Here is a 16905-nt window from a genome sequence, read left to right as displayed (position 1 = left end):
AGAACAGGCAGATCGACGAAGTACACTGCTGAGGGAAGCAGCGGGCAGGTCAGGAGAGGTCTGGCTCGCCATGTGGTCTCCTCCGAGGCAGGCGGCAGACAGGAATCGTACTCATGGGGAAGTGGCTTCAGATTCTCAGTGCTGTGCTTTAACCTGCTGCGCCACCAGGGAAGGCCTGATCATAACTTTTTTAAAAAAAGATTTATTTATTCACACAGAACTGGGAGCAAGCCAGAGGTGCAGGAGTGGTGAGAGGATTCACCAGAGACAGAGTGGTAAGCAGAAACAGGCAGATCAGTGAAGGGATCTGAAGGGAGCAGCAGGTGGTCAGGAGAGGTCTGCCATGCCATGTAGATCACCTCTGGGACTGAGTATCGAACTTGCACTGAAGTGTCTGCAGCCAGCTTGCAGTACTGCTTTCTAATCCTTTGCACCACCAGGGAGGGCCCTCTTTGGTCATATTAGTTGTCCACAGATGTGTGAATTTATTTCTGAATGTTCAATTCTATTGCATTGGTCTGTGTGTGTATGTTTGTTCTAGTATCATACTGTTTTAACTATCATAGCTTTTGATATTGTTTGAAGCCTGGGCATATTATATCACTACTCTTTCTCTTTTTGCCAGGATTGTTTTGTTACTCAGCATCTTTTGTAGTTCCATATGAGTTTCATTATTGCTTATTCTTCAAAAAATACCATTAAATACTCAACAGGGATTATATTGAGTCTATACATTGCTTGGGTGGGATGACCATTTTAGCAATGCTAATTCTTCTAATCTAAGTGTAGGGAATATCTTTTCATTTTTTCCTTTTATTTCTTTTAACAATGTCTTATAATTTTCATTGTATAAATTCCTAACCTCTTGTTTTCTATGAGGTTTTTAATTCTTATTATAATAGCTTTTTTATTCTTCCTCTACTAATTTGTTGCTTATATATAAAACTGATTACTGCAGATTAATGTCCAACCTACCCCTTTATTTATTATTTTACTTAGTTTAGTGGAGTCTTTAAGGTTTTCCATGTATATTGTATATTACCATGTCATAGTTTCATTTCTCTCAGTTTGAATAATTTTATATCTTTCTCTTGACTGATTGCTCTAGTTAGAACTTTCAAAACTATGATGAATGTAGCATTGTATACATCCTTATCTTTACCATAAGAAAAGCTTTCAGTCTTTGACCACTGAGTATGATGTTGACTGTGGTTCTGTCACATACGGCATTTACCCTGTTCAGAATGTTCCATTTTGTTTTTTGAGGGTTTTTATCATAAATGAATGTTTTGATTCTATATTCAGTGCAATTCTTGGTTGGGTGGCATCTGAAGAGGCCTGTAAAGAGAGATTTTTGCAACTGTTGGAGACCCCTAAAACATGAGGTATTGAGACAGGTAAATGGAAAATGTCAATGTTGTGAAGACTGGTCAACGTGGGCTAAAAGACTAGTCTGTGTCCAGACCTTGATGTCCTTGTGTCAGCAAAGCTAAGGCAAGATTAAAAAGGGAGTGGAATAGACCTGATAATACAAAACCTTGGTGGTAAATGTGTGCCCCAACAAGGCTAAATGCTAAAAAATGATTGTCTTGTAATTAACGAGGAGGAGAGGAGGGTGGTTTGTATCAATAAAAATAAGTTATGAGATGGAAAAAGGCACAAAATGATGTAAAAATAAATTATTATATTATTAAAAAGAAAAAAGTTATGGGCCCTCCTCTCTGGTGGCACAGCGGGTTAAAGCACAGCACTAAGAAGCTAAAGCCACTTCAGCATGAGTTCAATCCCCACCCCAGAGTTGATCCACATGGCGCGGCAGACCTCTTCTGACCCGTCTGCTATTCCCCTCAGCAATGCATGTTGTCAGTTGGACTGTTCTGCTCCTCAGTCTGTATCTGGTGAATCCTCTCACCTCCCCTGTACCTCTGGCCTGTATCTCAGCTCTGTACGCATAAATAAATAAATCTTAAAAAAAAAAAAGTTACATTGGGCACTTGGGATGCTTGAGCCTGAAAAGAGAGATCTTGAAGCCCCTGGGTCCCACTTCTCTGAAACCCTATTTTCTGCCTGTCAGGTTTTTTTTTTATTTCTAATTCTTTCATTCCCTTTCCTCAACCCTGTTCACCAGAGCTGGTCTGACACCCCACCACCCCACAGTAGTGGTGTCACTCCCACTATGGCCTCAATGGAGACCTTTTGAGAAGCTGGTGCACTCACTATGTCCAGCAGAATAACCTGCCCCACCACAAACCTGATTCAACAGAGGTTGAGTAGTAAATCTATACTTCCACCTCCATTAGTCAGTACTGAGGTGTATTTCTCTCTCCTACTCCCTTTTCCTGCCAGCACAGTAATGCCAGAGTCAGTTAAAGCTGAAAGTTTAAGTAAGGCCCTGAGTTTCACAACACAATATTTAAATATTCAAGTTTCAAAAAAAAAAAAAAATCACTTGGCATTCCAAGAACTTGGAAGATATACAACTGAATGAAAAAGACAGTACATAGATGCCAACATGAAGATAACAGAGTGTTGAACTATTTGATAAAGACATTAAAACAGTACAATAAAATGCTTCATTTTGCAATTATTTTAATGTTTGCAAATTTTAAAATTAGGAAACTAAAAAAAAACAGAAGATATAAAGAAGAGCCAAATGAAAAATTTCACTAAGAAAAATACAATTGAAATTTTAAAAAACTCAGTGAATTTATTAGGAGGGCCAACATACAAAACATGTCAATTCTCTCAGCACCATTTCTAGAGTATACTAATCAAATTTGTTAAGTTTGTGATATTGATACGATGCATGGAAGGATATACATATAGACTAATAGAATAGAAAACCTAAAAGTAGACTACAAATATGCTCATTTTTTCGGACAAGGGTGAAAAAACAACTCGTGAAATAAGGATAGTTTTTTTTTAAAAAAATATATATTGGGCCCTCCCTGGTGGCGCAGCGGGTTAAAGCACAGCACTGAGAAGCTAAAGCCACTTCCACATGAGTTCGATTCCCGCCTGCCCCGGAGGTGACCACATGGCGTGGCAGACCTCTCCTGACCCGCCTGCTGCTCCCCTCAGCAGTGTACTTCGTAGATCTGCCTGTTCTGTTCCCCACTCTGTCTCTGGTGAAGCCTCTCGCCACCCCTGAGCCTCTGGCCTGTACCCCAGTTTTGTGTGAACAAATAAATAAATCTTTAAAAAAAAAATATATTGACCTAAGTCTCACGGTTTATATTAGAAGGCCCAGTTATTAAAACCACAAATTATAAAGAGTTAATAAAACTATAAAACTTTTAGAAAAACAGGAGAAAATCTTCAGGATCTAGGGCTAAGCAAAGTTTTTAGACTTGACATCAAATGTACAACCCATGAGAAAAAAGCTGACAAACTGGACTTCATGAAAATTAATCTAGTAAGAAAACAAAGCCATTAAGAGAAATTTCATTAAAGAAGATAGGCAGATGGAAAATAAACACAAGAAAACACATGCTGCATCATTAGCTGTTAGACATGAAAATTAATATCACAAAGAAACATTACTATATAACTATAAGAATGTTTGAAATAAAAATGAAACTAGCACCACTACCTCCACTCGTGAGGATATGAATTACCCTTTCATATCGTGAGGATATGAAAAACAATTGAAAGTTTCTTAAAACACTAAACGTAAAACCATATAATGACCCAGTGATTGTATTGGTCATTTCTCCCAGAAAAATAAAAGCTAATGTTCAAACAAATACCTATACTGTAATCCTTGTAACAGCTTTAAACACAGTAACCCCAAATTGAAATTACCCAGAATTTCCTCACTAGTGAGTGGTTAAACAAACCCAAGTGCATCCATGTCATGGGACAGTGCTCAGCAAAAAAAAGGAGTGAACCAATGATGCAAACAAACCTGGATGAAACCCAGAGAATTGTGCTCAGTGAAAAAAAAGCCAGTCCTGATATGTCACATCAGTATAATCTCCATTATATAACACTCTAGAAGTGGAAAAAAAAATGTAGAAATGAAAAGAGATTAGTAATTTCTAAGCAGTGGGTGTGGGAGGAAAGTAGATGTAGCTATAAAAGATCAACCTATGTGGTGATGGAAATGTTCTGTGTCTTGACCTGTCTAAATGTTGTTTTGAGCCTGAACTACAATTTTTCAAGATGTTATCACTGGGGAAAAACAGTAAAAGGTGTTATAGGATCTCTAGTATTGTCTTACAATTTTGAGATAGATAGATGGATAGATAGATAGGTAGGTAGGTAGATAATCCACAAAATAAAGACTTTAATTAAAGGAAATTATAGTTCATAGTGAAGAAGAGAGTTTGATAGAAAAACTCACCAAGTTTACTTTTAAGGCCTACTGCTGTCAGTTAAATAAAGGGCAATAGAGTAATAACAGAGTAGAACATTTGATGCTCAACATAATGCCTGGACATGAAGTTCAAGCCACACTCATCAAAATCTGTATAAACTTTAAAGAAATGTTCATTGTCATTTAGAAAGATTTCTACTAAAGAGGTTAAATTAAAGTTTGCATCATCTACAGATAGTCCATTTCTAACAATGTTCCTAATGTACCACCCATAATTGATCTTTGATTCCTATCTACCCTATTTAATCCCAATCACACACATTCCCTGTTTAGCTCCATGTAACAGCATTCCACTTGCTCTCTACTTACAGTCTGTGCCCTCAATTCATTCTCTATTCCTTTGCTATATAATGAGCTAAAATATAAATCTAATCATGACACTTTTTTGATTTTAATCTTTTAATAGCTTCAGCGTCAGTGTTAAATTAGGGCTTGATTTCTTTAGCACAAAAGTTATGTTATGAAATATCTCTTAGCAACTCTATAGATTCAGCTCCTGACACTATTCCATATTTTCCTGAGTATAAATCACACGTAACTTTTGTCTTATATTTAATAACATTAAGATTGTTCACCTATTATTGTCCTTGTTTAAAACACCTTCCCCCTTCATGTTCCCTGGCTAACTCCTGGTTATATAGCAAGACTCCCTTAAGAAATTCTTTCTTATTCTGTAGTACTATGAGATGTGCATGTATAATACCTCATCAGTTAGTCTACCATAGTATTTACTGGACAGAACACTCATCTTTTATTACTTCACTATTAGTAACTTGAGGGCAGGAATCATGCATTTTAATTTTTATCCACAAGTACTTGAAATCTTGAGGTTTCCCAGTAAATCTTTGTTGAGTGAATAAATGGATGTCCTCTATGACAACATTTTAAGTAGTCAGACAATTTGCAAATATCCTAATTCCTTTCAGTTTTTAAAAATAATTATGAATAAATTGTGAATTCACCAGTCAAAAGGTGTAGAGCAGATGAATGGGTTTCAACTGTCTGTTATTAACAAGAAACCCACCATATCAACAAAGACAAGCATAGACTCAAAGCTAGAGACTAATATTCCCTAATATACTTTAAAAAGCCAACATTGCCCTAATACTTAAGCAAGAAAAGACAGCACAAGGAAATTCTAGACTATTATTTCTGATGAATACTGAAACAAAAATCTTCAACAAAATATTAGCAAATTAAATTCAACATTATATCACAAAAATTATACACCATGATCAAGTGGAATTTATCTCAGGGATGCAAGGGTGGTTTAATATACATAAATCACCAGCGTTATACATCACTACAAAAGTATCACAGACAACATCAATAGATGCTGAAAAAGCATTTCTAAGATTTACCACCTATTTGTGATAACAACTCTAAACAAGATGGGAATAGAAGAAACCTACCTCTACATAGTAAGAGCCAAAAATCAAGTCAATATAATACCTAATGGTGAAAAACTGAAAGCGCCACCATTTCTGTTTAACTTAGGTTTTGATCAGCACTGTCAGACAAAACAGGAAATAAAGAAGGCCAAGCTGGAAAATAAATGAAATGATCACTATTCACAGGTGAAATATTGTATATAGAAACCCTAGAGATGTCATCAGTTATTAGGAACAATAAATACAGCAAAGTGATATGTTACAAAATCAACATATGAAAACCATGCCTTTTTATAAACAACAAACAAGACAGAAATTAAGAAAAAGCTCCATTTATAATTGCTTCAAAAAGAACTAAATAGCTCAGATTTAATCCAGTACTAAGGAGGTAAAAGATCGACTAATGAGAATTACAAAATGCCATTAAAGCACTTGAACAGCAACATAAGGGGAAGGAAGGTTATCCCATGTGGACAGGGAGAATCAATATAATTAAGGTGACTACCTTAGCTAAAGTAATAAGCAAAATTAATTAACATAATCCTCACCCAAATACAAGCAATATTTTTCAAAGAAATAGAATAAAAAAGTGTTGAAATTTACATGGAACCACAAAAAGCCTAGAATTGTAAAAACAATCTTGAGAAAAAAGGAGAGAAATGGAGGTATCATGGTTACCTGATATCAAGCTACTATAAAGCAGCAGCACTAAAACCAATATGGATTTGGTGCAAAAATAGATACAATGAATCAACAGAACAGAATTGAAAAGCCCAGAAGTAAACCTGAGCATGTATCATTATAAAATATGAGGACAAAGTAGCTATCATCATACAATGTGGAGAGGACATACATGGTATTGGTATAATTGGAAAGTCACACATAAAATAATTAAGTTGGGTCAGTTGTTAATGCCATAGACATAAATAAACTCTAACTGAAATAAAGATTTAGATATAAGGCCTGCAACAATAATATATTTAGAAGAAAACAATGATGAAGCATTCCATGATATCACTGATAAAGATGTTTTGATGACTCAACTAAGGCAAGGGAAAAACAAAAATAAACAAGTTAAAAAGCTTTTATACATGGGCCCTCCCTGGTGGCGCAGCAGGTCAAAGCACAGCACTAAGAATCTTAAGCCACTTGCACATGAGTTCGATTTCCGCCTGCCCCGAGGAGATCCACATGGTGTGGCAGACCTCTCCTGACCCGCCAGCTGCTCCTCTCAGCAGTGTACTTCATCGATCTGCCTGTTCTGCTCCCTGCTCTGTCTCTGGTGAATCCTCTCACCCTCTGCATCTCTGGCCTGTACCCCAGTTCTATATGAATAAAATAAATTTTAAAAAAAAGCTTTTATACAGGAAAGAAAATACAAGATGGTAATTCTTCACCAAAGAGGACATCCAAAAGGCCAATGAAAAAAAAAAGTTCATTACTGCTTCCAATGAGAGATGCAGGTTAAAATTACAATGAGGTATGACTTCACATCTGTGAGAATGGCACATATTTACAAGGCACCCAACAAGAAATTCTGAGGAGGATGTGAAGAAACTATTACACTGTTGGTGGGAATACAGAGTGTAAACATTTTGGAAAGTGATCTGGATTACCTTAAAACACTAAAAATAGAAATACAAACCCCACTCTTGGACATCTGTCCAAAGAACATAAAATCATCAACACAAGAAATTATGTGCTTAACAGTATTTATTGCAGCACTATCTACACTAGCTAGGACATGGAAGCAGATTAAATGTCCATCAACAGACAACTGGAGCAAGAATCTGCGACCTATTTACACTATATCTACACTATACCATACTAAAAACTATTCAGTCACAGGAAAGATTAAATACAGCCATTTTCAAAATGAAGGGTGTTTGATATACTTATGTGTAGTAAAGCAAGTCAGAATGATAAAAAGAAATACTGGACTTTTACATGCAAAGGGTTCAGAGTTTAAAATACCTCAAAAATTAGTGGGCATCAATAAACACAGTGAAGTTTCTGAGGTTGAGGGAAGGGAGAGGGAAAGGACAAGGGAAAGTATAAGATGGTGGTGGGAACTATGTAAAGCATCCAGTACAGTGTCCAGCTCATCAAAATGCTAAAATATATAGTAGGTAATAGTGTGATTGCTGCTGTAAAGACTAAATCAATATTACAGTGCTTCAAATGCTGACCTGGCCAATTCAGGCACACACACACACATAACACTAAAAAATTCCTTCAAGATAGTATTAGAGGACAGTCATGGTTAATAATCATGAATGGATTAAAAATATCTGTAATTTTAAGCCCTTTATGGAAATAAAGAGCACTTGGTGCTCTTTCCTTTGGTGCTATTTTCCTTTGAGTTCCACTTAGGACCCAGCATGGACTATCTGAGTATAACTGAAAAATGGTGGAAGGTGACTACTTCCATTTTAGTGAAAGAAGACTGTCTCCACTTGTAGGGAAAAAAATACAACTCTGTGCTCATAATGTCAGTGAATGGAAAGCATAAACTGAGACAATATAAAGCAAAAATGAATAAAGACCAAAAAAAAAAAAAGGCCATGATAGACATAGTCTGAAATTCATTCACATATAATTTTGTATTCTTTTTCTCTTAGGTGAAATTCAGAGATAGATAGTATTGAAAAAAAAATTTGTTTCTTAGCACTGTAGGGTAACAGAAAAATAAAACATAATAAGCTTATATTGGAAAATGTTCTGCATTCTAGAATTTTAAATCAAAATTTCTCTTCTATATTTTCTAGATCAGAATTCTGATGAAAAGACAGGTAGGAACTTTAAGAATCAAACTGCAGATATAAAGCTTACCATCTCACAGAGCAAGCCAATTATTATAAACCACACGATTGGCAAATATTAAACAACCAAATAAACTAAATAAGTAAGGAGTACTAGGTGCCAGACATTGTGATAAATATTCCTACATGTATTATCAAATAAGCCTCCTTAATATTATATTGCTCTATATAACACTCTCTTGAAATAAATACTGTTCCAATCACAGATGAGAAACTAAGCCTCAAAGATTAAATAACTTACTATAAATTACAGAGCAAGAATTTAAAGGTAGATCTTTGAATCTAAAGTCATGACTTTTTCAACATGATTATTATTTTTAAAGATATATTTATTTATGCATACAGAATTGAGGTACAAGCCAGAGTTACGGGGAGATGAAAGGCTTCACCAGAGAGAGAATGGGGAGCAGAACTGGCAGATGTACATAGTACACTGCTGAGGGGAGCAACGGCGTAGGTCAGGAGAGGTCTGCCACCTCCAGGGCCTGGGATAGAGCCCACCCTGAGGCATGCTACATTCTGACCCATCCTGACCCTTGGCACAGTCTGATTATTTATTTTATTCATCACCTATTACATAACTATTATTCATATTAGAAATGGTAGAAGAAAAACAGGAATACACAAATACAAAACAAATAATTTCAACCACACCAGTCAATGAAAGAGTTAATCTAAAGACAGATATAATGTCAGAGAAAAATTACAGGTAAACAATTTTGTACTCCCCAAATGGGATTTTCAACATATGCCCAATGATGTAGTTAATAAACTCTAGGGATTTCCTGCTATTCTTGTGTTGTAGAAATATGGACAAGGTAGCAGAAACAACAATTAAAAGCAGCACAACTTCTTAAGATAGTCTGGTAATTCAAACATATCTTGAAAAATTCAAGCAGTTTTCATTTTTACTTTATTTCCAGTTTAACAAGAAGATTCTTAATGACAGTAATTTTTGAATTTTTAAAATCACATTTCCACCATTATCCATATTTTGCCCCACTTTTCAGATCAGATGTAAGAGGGTATAATTATATAAAAAGCATGTAAGTTAATAATAAACTAAAATCAAATTATACTAAACACCATTGGTAATTTTTAAATTTATCATGGAATGATGAAAACAAAGCATTTTAGTCATTTTAAGAAGATTTTATGACAATATAATAAGTTCTCTGACAAGAAAAGACTACTATGATCATAGTGGTGGTGTTAGATGTTAAACACACCATTATCTTTATGCTTTAGGCAAAAAACCCCCAATAATAACATTTACAAAGTCATACAAATCTTGAACAGTGTTTTATAGATAAAGCACTGTCATGACTAAAGTTTGTAAAAATGACCCAAAGTAGAGTAAGTAGTAATTATTAATGATTCTGTATTTATACACTTAACAAAATGCACTTACTTTTTTCTCCGATTTGACTCCACAAAATATTTACGTGCTCGATTTCGACATATTTTTTGTTGCTGCAATAATATTTGGCGTTCTTCTTCTAAATTTTTGTCCAGGTGGATTTTCATATCTCTAATATTACATAAAGTTAAGGGCCTTAAAGGTCTCTAGTGGATGATTGCTATCATATTATCACTGCCTCATATAAATGATGTAATGATATTTTTGTAGAACAACTAGAATGTACACACATTAATGGTATCATATGACAGGCAACGTTTTATGTTTAAAAAAAAAATGACTTAAGAAGTAACTCATTTTCCCTGAAAAAAAAAAAAAGGTTATTTCAAACAGTGTGAACTTAGTCAAGACTATTTAGCTTTCCATTCATTATGAAACTTCACACAACCACAGAACTGTGAGAATCCACAGGTGGTTTTTTATTTTGTTTTTTTTTTAAGAAATGCACACAATTGGATTTTTCAGTCTTTGCTCTTCTCAAAAAACACTAAATTTACATAATAAATTCCAAAATTCTTAGTCTAGTATACAAAGCACTTTATAACCTGTGTTTCAATTTCATTCAGCAACATAACCCGACCTAAGATAGAGAGGAACAGAACCATTGTGTAGCATACCATTATGTATCTACTCATGCACCTGCAAGGCTAACTCTACTCATTCGGTCAGGGCTATCTCAGGTAAGTTCTCCTGTTAGAAGCCTCTTTGACTGATGTGGGAGTTGGCATTTTCAGAAGTGATTTCAGTATCTCTTCAACATTTCCCTAATTTCAGTGGCTAGCATGGTACTTAAAATTTGTCTAGCAATGATTTAATAAAAACTTGCTGAATCATTTCCTTAGAGAAAACGTTCAGTAGAGAAACTGAAAAGTGTATGAATTTTTGCAACTTCTAGTGCCATGCAGACAAATTGATTTCTAAGAGGGTCATGTAAATTTCCTTCATTAGAAATATACATACAAATTTCAAAATCTCCTGAGTGGAGGAGAGTACTTCACATGGTTCCCCCTACCCCTTTTTTTAAAGGAAGGCCAGTGGTGAGAGACTTCACCAGAGACAGAGTGGGGTTCAGAACAGGCCAACTGATGAAGTACACTGCTGAGGGGAGCAGCGGGTAGATCAGGAGAGGTCTGCCACCTCTGGGGCAGGGATCGAATTCATGCTGAAGCAGCTTTAGCTTCTTAATGTTGTGCTTTAACCTGCTGCCCCACCAGGGAGGGCCCTGTCCTTAATCTTTAAATGAATAATCTCTGAAATATTTCATTGTAACAATTCCAACTTATATTTTATAGGCATACAATTTCAGTCAGCTCAAGTTTATTTTGGAATATTGTACAAAGTGTAACTCACAGTAGAGTCAATAAAATTTAGACTACTGCTTAGAGGTCTGGAAGATAGGAGATTTTAGAACATAGTTAAAAGAGTTCATATTATTAATTTTAAAGATATCATACATAAACATGTTCATTCTATCTGGAAAGAAAATCATCACACAGTTGAAAATAAATTACAGGTTTCCCTAGATATCAGAAAGCAGAATGTTGCTACTTGGTATGATTTGGTAGTGTATTTTTGGAGGTTAGTAAACACACAATATTTTTTCCCCATATAAATTAATGGTAATAGGGTTCCCAGACTCAAAAAGTAGCATACCAAATCACACCAAGTAGGAATGTTCTGTTTTCAGATAGTGGGAGAGGCCTGTATAAAGAGGTGGGATAATTTATAAGCTGAGGTTACAAAGAGAGTTAGGTGATGGACATAAAGGAAAGTGAATTCACTCCTATTGTAATAGTGATATGCTATCAATGAACCTGGAAAAAAGAAGACAGAGTAAGGGACTGAGGATATGTGAGTTAGTTTGTTTGTTGGGAGGAACTTGAAGGAGTTTATGGCATTCATTGCCTTCTGAGGTAGTTAAGACAGTCTAGTCAGTGTGTGTGTGTGTGTGTGTGTGTGTGTGTGTGTGAACATTAAGCATTCGCAAGAATGAGAGCCCAGCTCTTGTTTGGGCGAGGCTCGAAACCATCACTCTGCTGTGGTGCCTGTCTACTGCTTTGTGATTTTCCTGACAATATTTTTATTATTGGAGTGAAAGAGTAGAGAAGTAGAGCTATATTAGTTACTGTATAGTTGAGGCAGAAGAAAACACATGCAAAGAACTAAGGGTGCTAGCGAGAGGTGTACAGATAAAAGGAATAGATTATAAACTGGGTATGGAAGAGAGGCAGTGTATGTGCTAAGAGAAAAAGGAGGGAAAGACTGGAGATATTTATGAGACAAAAAGATATACAGTATGAAGGGGACAGTGGGTTTTCACCTTTTTAAAAACTATTTTTATCTTGAGATAACTATTCTATTTTTATCTTGAGATAACTATTTATTAAGCTATTCTATTTTTATCTAAGAGATCAGAATAATAGAACTTTAGCTAATTTTAATCAGATGAACTTATACAGTTCGGTTCTACATGTTTTAGAGTCAAGAAATTCTAACTTAAGTGGTAAAACATCTTCAGCAGAAAACTGGATGGCCCCTGAGTACTTTCATATCAGGAAATCATATGTAGAAATTTCATGTCACTTGCTTATTTCAAGACTACAGTTCTTTCATTTGTTTTGTGTTTTTCCATTCAGTCACACATTCAATAAATATAAGCACCTACTTTGTAAGGTATGCAAAGATTTGAAATATAACAAACACAAAAAAGGTTTGAAATATAACAAACACAAAAAATATCCAAATTAAATCACACAAAAAATGCTCAAGATTTTTTACCTAGTAACATAATAACACTGTCAATTTTGTCTCATAGCCTTTATCATGTTCAAAAGAATTCCCCTATCCCAATATATAATCATGACATGTACCTCAGTAACATCTTTAAAGACTTATTCCCCAAAGTAAAGAACGTGAATGAAAAGATAAACAGCTGTGATTACAACAAACTAAAAAGCTCTGTATAGCACAAGAGACATTAACCAAAACAGAGAGACACCTACTGATTGGGAGAAAATTTTTGAATGCCATACAACTGATAAGGGACTGATCACAAAGATCTACAAAGGGCTCACAAAACTCAACAAAAACAAGTAAATAATAAAATCACAAAATGGGCAGAAGAACAAAACAGACACATCTCCAAAGAGGAAATGCAAATGGCCGGCAGGCATATGAAAAAATGTTAAACATCCTTTATAATCAAGGAAATGCAAATCAAAACCATAATGAGATACCATTATAGCAGTGAGAAAGGCACATATTAAAAAACTAGCAACTGCAAATGTTGGTGAGGATGTGTTGAAAAGGGAACTTTCCTACACTGCTAGTGGGAATGCAAATTGGTTCCACCACTATGGAAAGCTGTGGGAGGTTCCTCAAACTGCTAAAAATGTAGCTACCATATGACCCAGCAATTCCACTCCTGGGAATCTACCCAAAGGATACAAAAACATTAATTCAAAAGGATAACTGCACCACTATGTTTACTGCAGCACTTTTAACAGTAGGTAAGCTATGGAAGCAACCCATATACCCAAAAATAGATACCTGGATCAAGATATGTGCTCTATATACACAATGGAATACTACTCAGCAGCCAAAAAGACAAACTCATGCTATTCGTAGTAATGTTGATGGAGCTGGAAGGGATTACACTCAGTGAAATAAGTCAGAAGAGAAAGAAAAATATCCGATGGTTTCACTTACAGGAGGAATATAGGAGGACCAAATATGGGATCGGGGAAAAATGATAAATGAAAAAACAAAATTAGCAGGCAACTATAAATCAGAGACTTTCTGCAGGAAAGGGATCAAAACAGGGAGGAAAAAGGAGAAAGGACCCTGGTGAATTGGTGGTGGGGATTTTATGGGGTCTACACCTGAAAGGAGAAAGCAAATATTGTACAAAAATGAACAATGATATAAAATATAAATAAATTAAATATATACACATATATGCTAGCATAATATACATAAACTATGAAAAATGATAGTTTATACACACACACTTATAAAAGTTGTTGGATCTTATCAAATCCTCTTGGACATCTACTGAAATGTTCATTTATAACTTTCTTAAATTTAATCATCTTTTTATATTTAACCACATATAGTATTTATATATGTTTCTGTACTATATTTCTTTATAGGAAACTATCATTATAATTCTGGAATAAGTCCATTTGGTTCTGTTCATTTAATATACTGCTAAATTCTACGTACAAATTCTTTGCATCAATGTTCACACCACATAAAATTTAAAAAATTAAGTCTACTACTATTCATTAATAAAAATGAAGTAATGATATTATTTGCCAGAGAACCAATTACAAATGCTTCCTTAATTTCTGAGTTAGAGATAAATCTGGGTCAGGGTGACAGTCCAAAAAAAATACAACATCAAGGGAAGAAAATCAAACCCACACAGAAACAATTCAATTTGACTCACAATAGGCTTTTAAGAGGTCAGTTTGGGGGAGTAGAAAGGGCACATGGCAAAGTTCATGTTAATGATGAAGTTGTTATTGCAGGTTATCACTGTAAGAAACTGGCCAAAGAAAGAAGAAAAAAAAGGAATGGAAGCTTGAGGACAGCATGATTAGTTGGAATATTTTGCCTCTAAGCAAGCTCTGTAAATACCTGTCGTCCTCACTAGGGTTGTATCCCCAACACCTAGACCAGTCGAGCCAAAATCAAGCATTCAATTTATATTGTCTGTGAAAAATTGCAACATCCCAGAAAAAGTGAGACAAGCAGGATAAGCAAATGAAGGGGCTAACTTGGAAAAAAAGACACCCCGTTTCCTGGTTATACAGCACCATCACTGTAAACCAAGTCCTTTAACAGTACAAAAGTTAAATTCTAATCATGATATCATTCACTGAAGAAACAAAACTCTTGCACTCTCAGTTTTCTATAGTGCAACCCACAGCAGCATTCAAGGTGGGCTCCACGACTTCTAAGGAAAAAGTCAGAATCCAGAGTGGAGAATCATCCTGGTCCTTTGCTTCTGCTTTTCTCTGCTGTCGCTCTGACAACAGACTGGGCAAAAGATGTAAAACAAATCACCCAACTGTGCAGGGCTTTAGCAGCTGTGGTAAATGAATTAGGGGTGTATAGATTAAGTGTCAAGATGGACTCGTTCAGGATAGCAAAAAAACACGTTACTTATGCGTAGAATTTTCTGCGAGTAACGTGCTTAATCAGGAGGTAGCTAATAGGAAGTAAAGGCTAGTTTTCCACAAGACAAGGCAACAATTCTTACAGAACACATGATTAGTATATTTTCAATTTGCAAATGATTTTACACCAAAGTTGATGAATAAGGGTAGGATAACAAGGTGGTGGGGAAAACGGCCATTAATTAGGATAAAATGGTAAATTTTCAGGAGCAAAGTTGCTGAAGCAAATACATGCACTAAGATGACTGACCCGCTTCTATGCCCCTGAGTCAGTGAAAACGGAATGGGGGGGGGGGGGTGAAGGGGGCAGGGAGGTGGGTAAAGAATGCGTCGTACACCGCTACCCCGCAGCCGCGGCTGGGAAGGATACAGGTAAGCGCCAGGTCGCTGTCGCCCGCCGCTCAAACGAGGGATGAGGAGGGCTCTGTCGCGGGGGTCCGAGGATTCAGTGGCCAGTCCCGCGACGGCGCTCCGGGCTCCCGGCCTCCCGGCCAGCATCCTTCACCTCTGAGCCACCTCCAAGCTCGCCTCTAGCGCCTCCCTCATGGCAGCTCCGCTTTCTCCTCCTCCTCGGCCCCTCCCCACACTCTGTCTCTCAGGGCCTGCGTCACGGGCGCAAAAGGGTTGGTCGCGACAACTCTGGCTCCCGCGCAGCGGCGCCGGGGACTGTGGTGGCGACGGCGGCGGCTGCGGCGACTACCTTGCTGCGCAAAAGAAGAGATAGCGGCAGCGACCCCACCGCCACCGCCGCCATCTTGACAACCAACCGACGCCGCGTCCTTCGCGACGGAAACCAGGGCGTCGAGCGCGAGGGGGCGTGGCGTCTCCCGAGGTAACCAATAGGAGGCGCCGGCGGCCTCTGCCGGGGGCCTGAGGCTGGTGGGAACCGGCGTCCGCTGGGACACTGAGTTTTGGCAGAGCCCTGATGTGAGTTGGGCGCTGGATCCTGCTTAGATTCTCTCTCCTTTTTTGAAAGGATGTTTTCGTGGGTGTATTGCGAGCGATAGAAGACAATAAGACGTAAAGTCTCCGAATAAAGGCGAACTGGGGATTCTGAAATGATTGCCTCAGGGATCGTTCCGTGTAGGACTTACTAACTACCGAATCCTGCAGTGGGGTTTGAGTTGTGAGACTTTCTGGGGCATCACTATTCCGAAACACCATCTCTCTTGGAAAAAAAAAAAAAGGTTTTGTAAAGTGGAAATTTCCTTTTTCTAAATTTTCTCATCCACTCCACAATGTTCGTCTTTTGGCCCCATCCCTATTAATAAGGCCAACGTTTCTAAGACACCAAATGGTGCCTGCCTTGCTGCCAGATTCTGGAAATAGACCATCAAGACATAGGAGGCCTGGAAAGAAAGCCAGATTTAATCTTGCAATCTCCTAGGAAGATACGCCAAAAACAGATCATCCTTTTGAAATTGTTTCAGGAGGTATGGAAAGTGAATCAGTTTTTCAGTCATCATTATTATGACAATGCAAATGACAATTTGAAAATAAGCTGAAGCAGTTGTTAGGTTCCACTGTAAAAGTACACACAAATGATAGTATTCCAGTCAGGTCTTTTCTGTTTTTTGTTGGAAAAAAATCCCAGAGAAGAAGCACTCACCCGCTATCCAAATGCCTTACCCTTTTGAATCAATTTGCTCATTTTCAGAGTTCAAATAACTAAAATTTCCAGTCGAAGTTATTTAAAACAGTTTTTGCAAAA

General features: G+C 36.8%; 1 protein-coding gene across 5 annotated transcripts in view; it reads right to left on the bottom strand.

Moving 5' to 3' along the window:
• Nucleotides 1-16018, bottom strand: part of CEP126 (centrosomal protein 126kDa) — a 54597-nt gene extending 38579 nt beyond the window's left edge. For all 5 annotated transcript variants that reach the window (XR_001145803.1, XM_012729939.1, XM_012729940.1 and 2 more), the window contains exons 1-2: nucleotides 15565-16018; nucleotides 10003-10122 (exon numbers count right to left, since the gene is read on the bottom strand). Coding sequence is in view for 4 of the 5 variants with exons in the window: in XM_012729939.1 (XP_012585393.1) it covers nucleotides 10003-10122; nucleotides 15565-15692 (248 nt within the window). In the remaining variant the exon portion in view is untranslated. The remainder of the gene's footprint in view (nucleotides 1-10002; nucleotides 10123-15564) is intronic.
• Nucleotides 16019-16905: the final 887 nt, after the last annotated feature.

The sequence above is a fragment of the Condylura cristata genome, unplaced genomic scaffold (assembly GCF_000260355.1).
Source record: "Condylura cristata isolate star-nosed mole 26May11 unplaced genomic scaffold, ConCri1.0 scaffold00025, whole genome shotgun sequence".
Lineage (NCBI taxonomy): Eukaryota > Metazoa > Chordata > Mammalia > Eulipotyphla > Talpidae > Condylura > Condylura cristata.
Note: the sequence above shows the minus strand (reverse complement) of the source record. Positions and strands in the feature narration are given on the sequence as shown.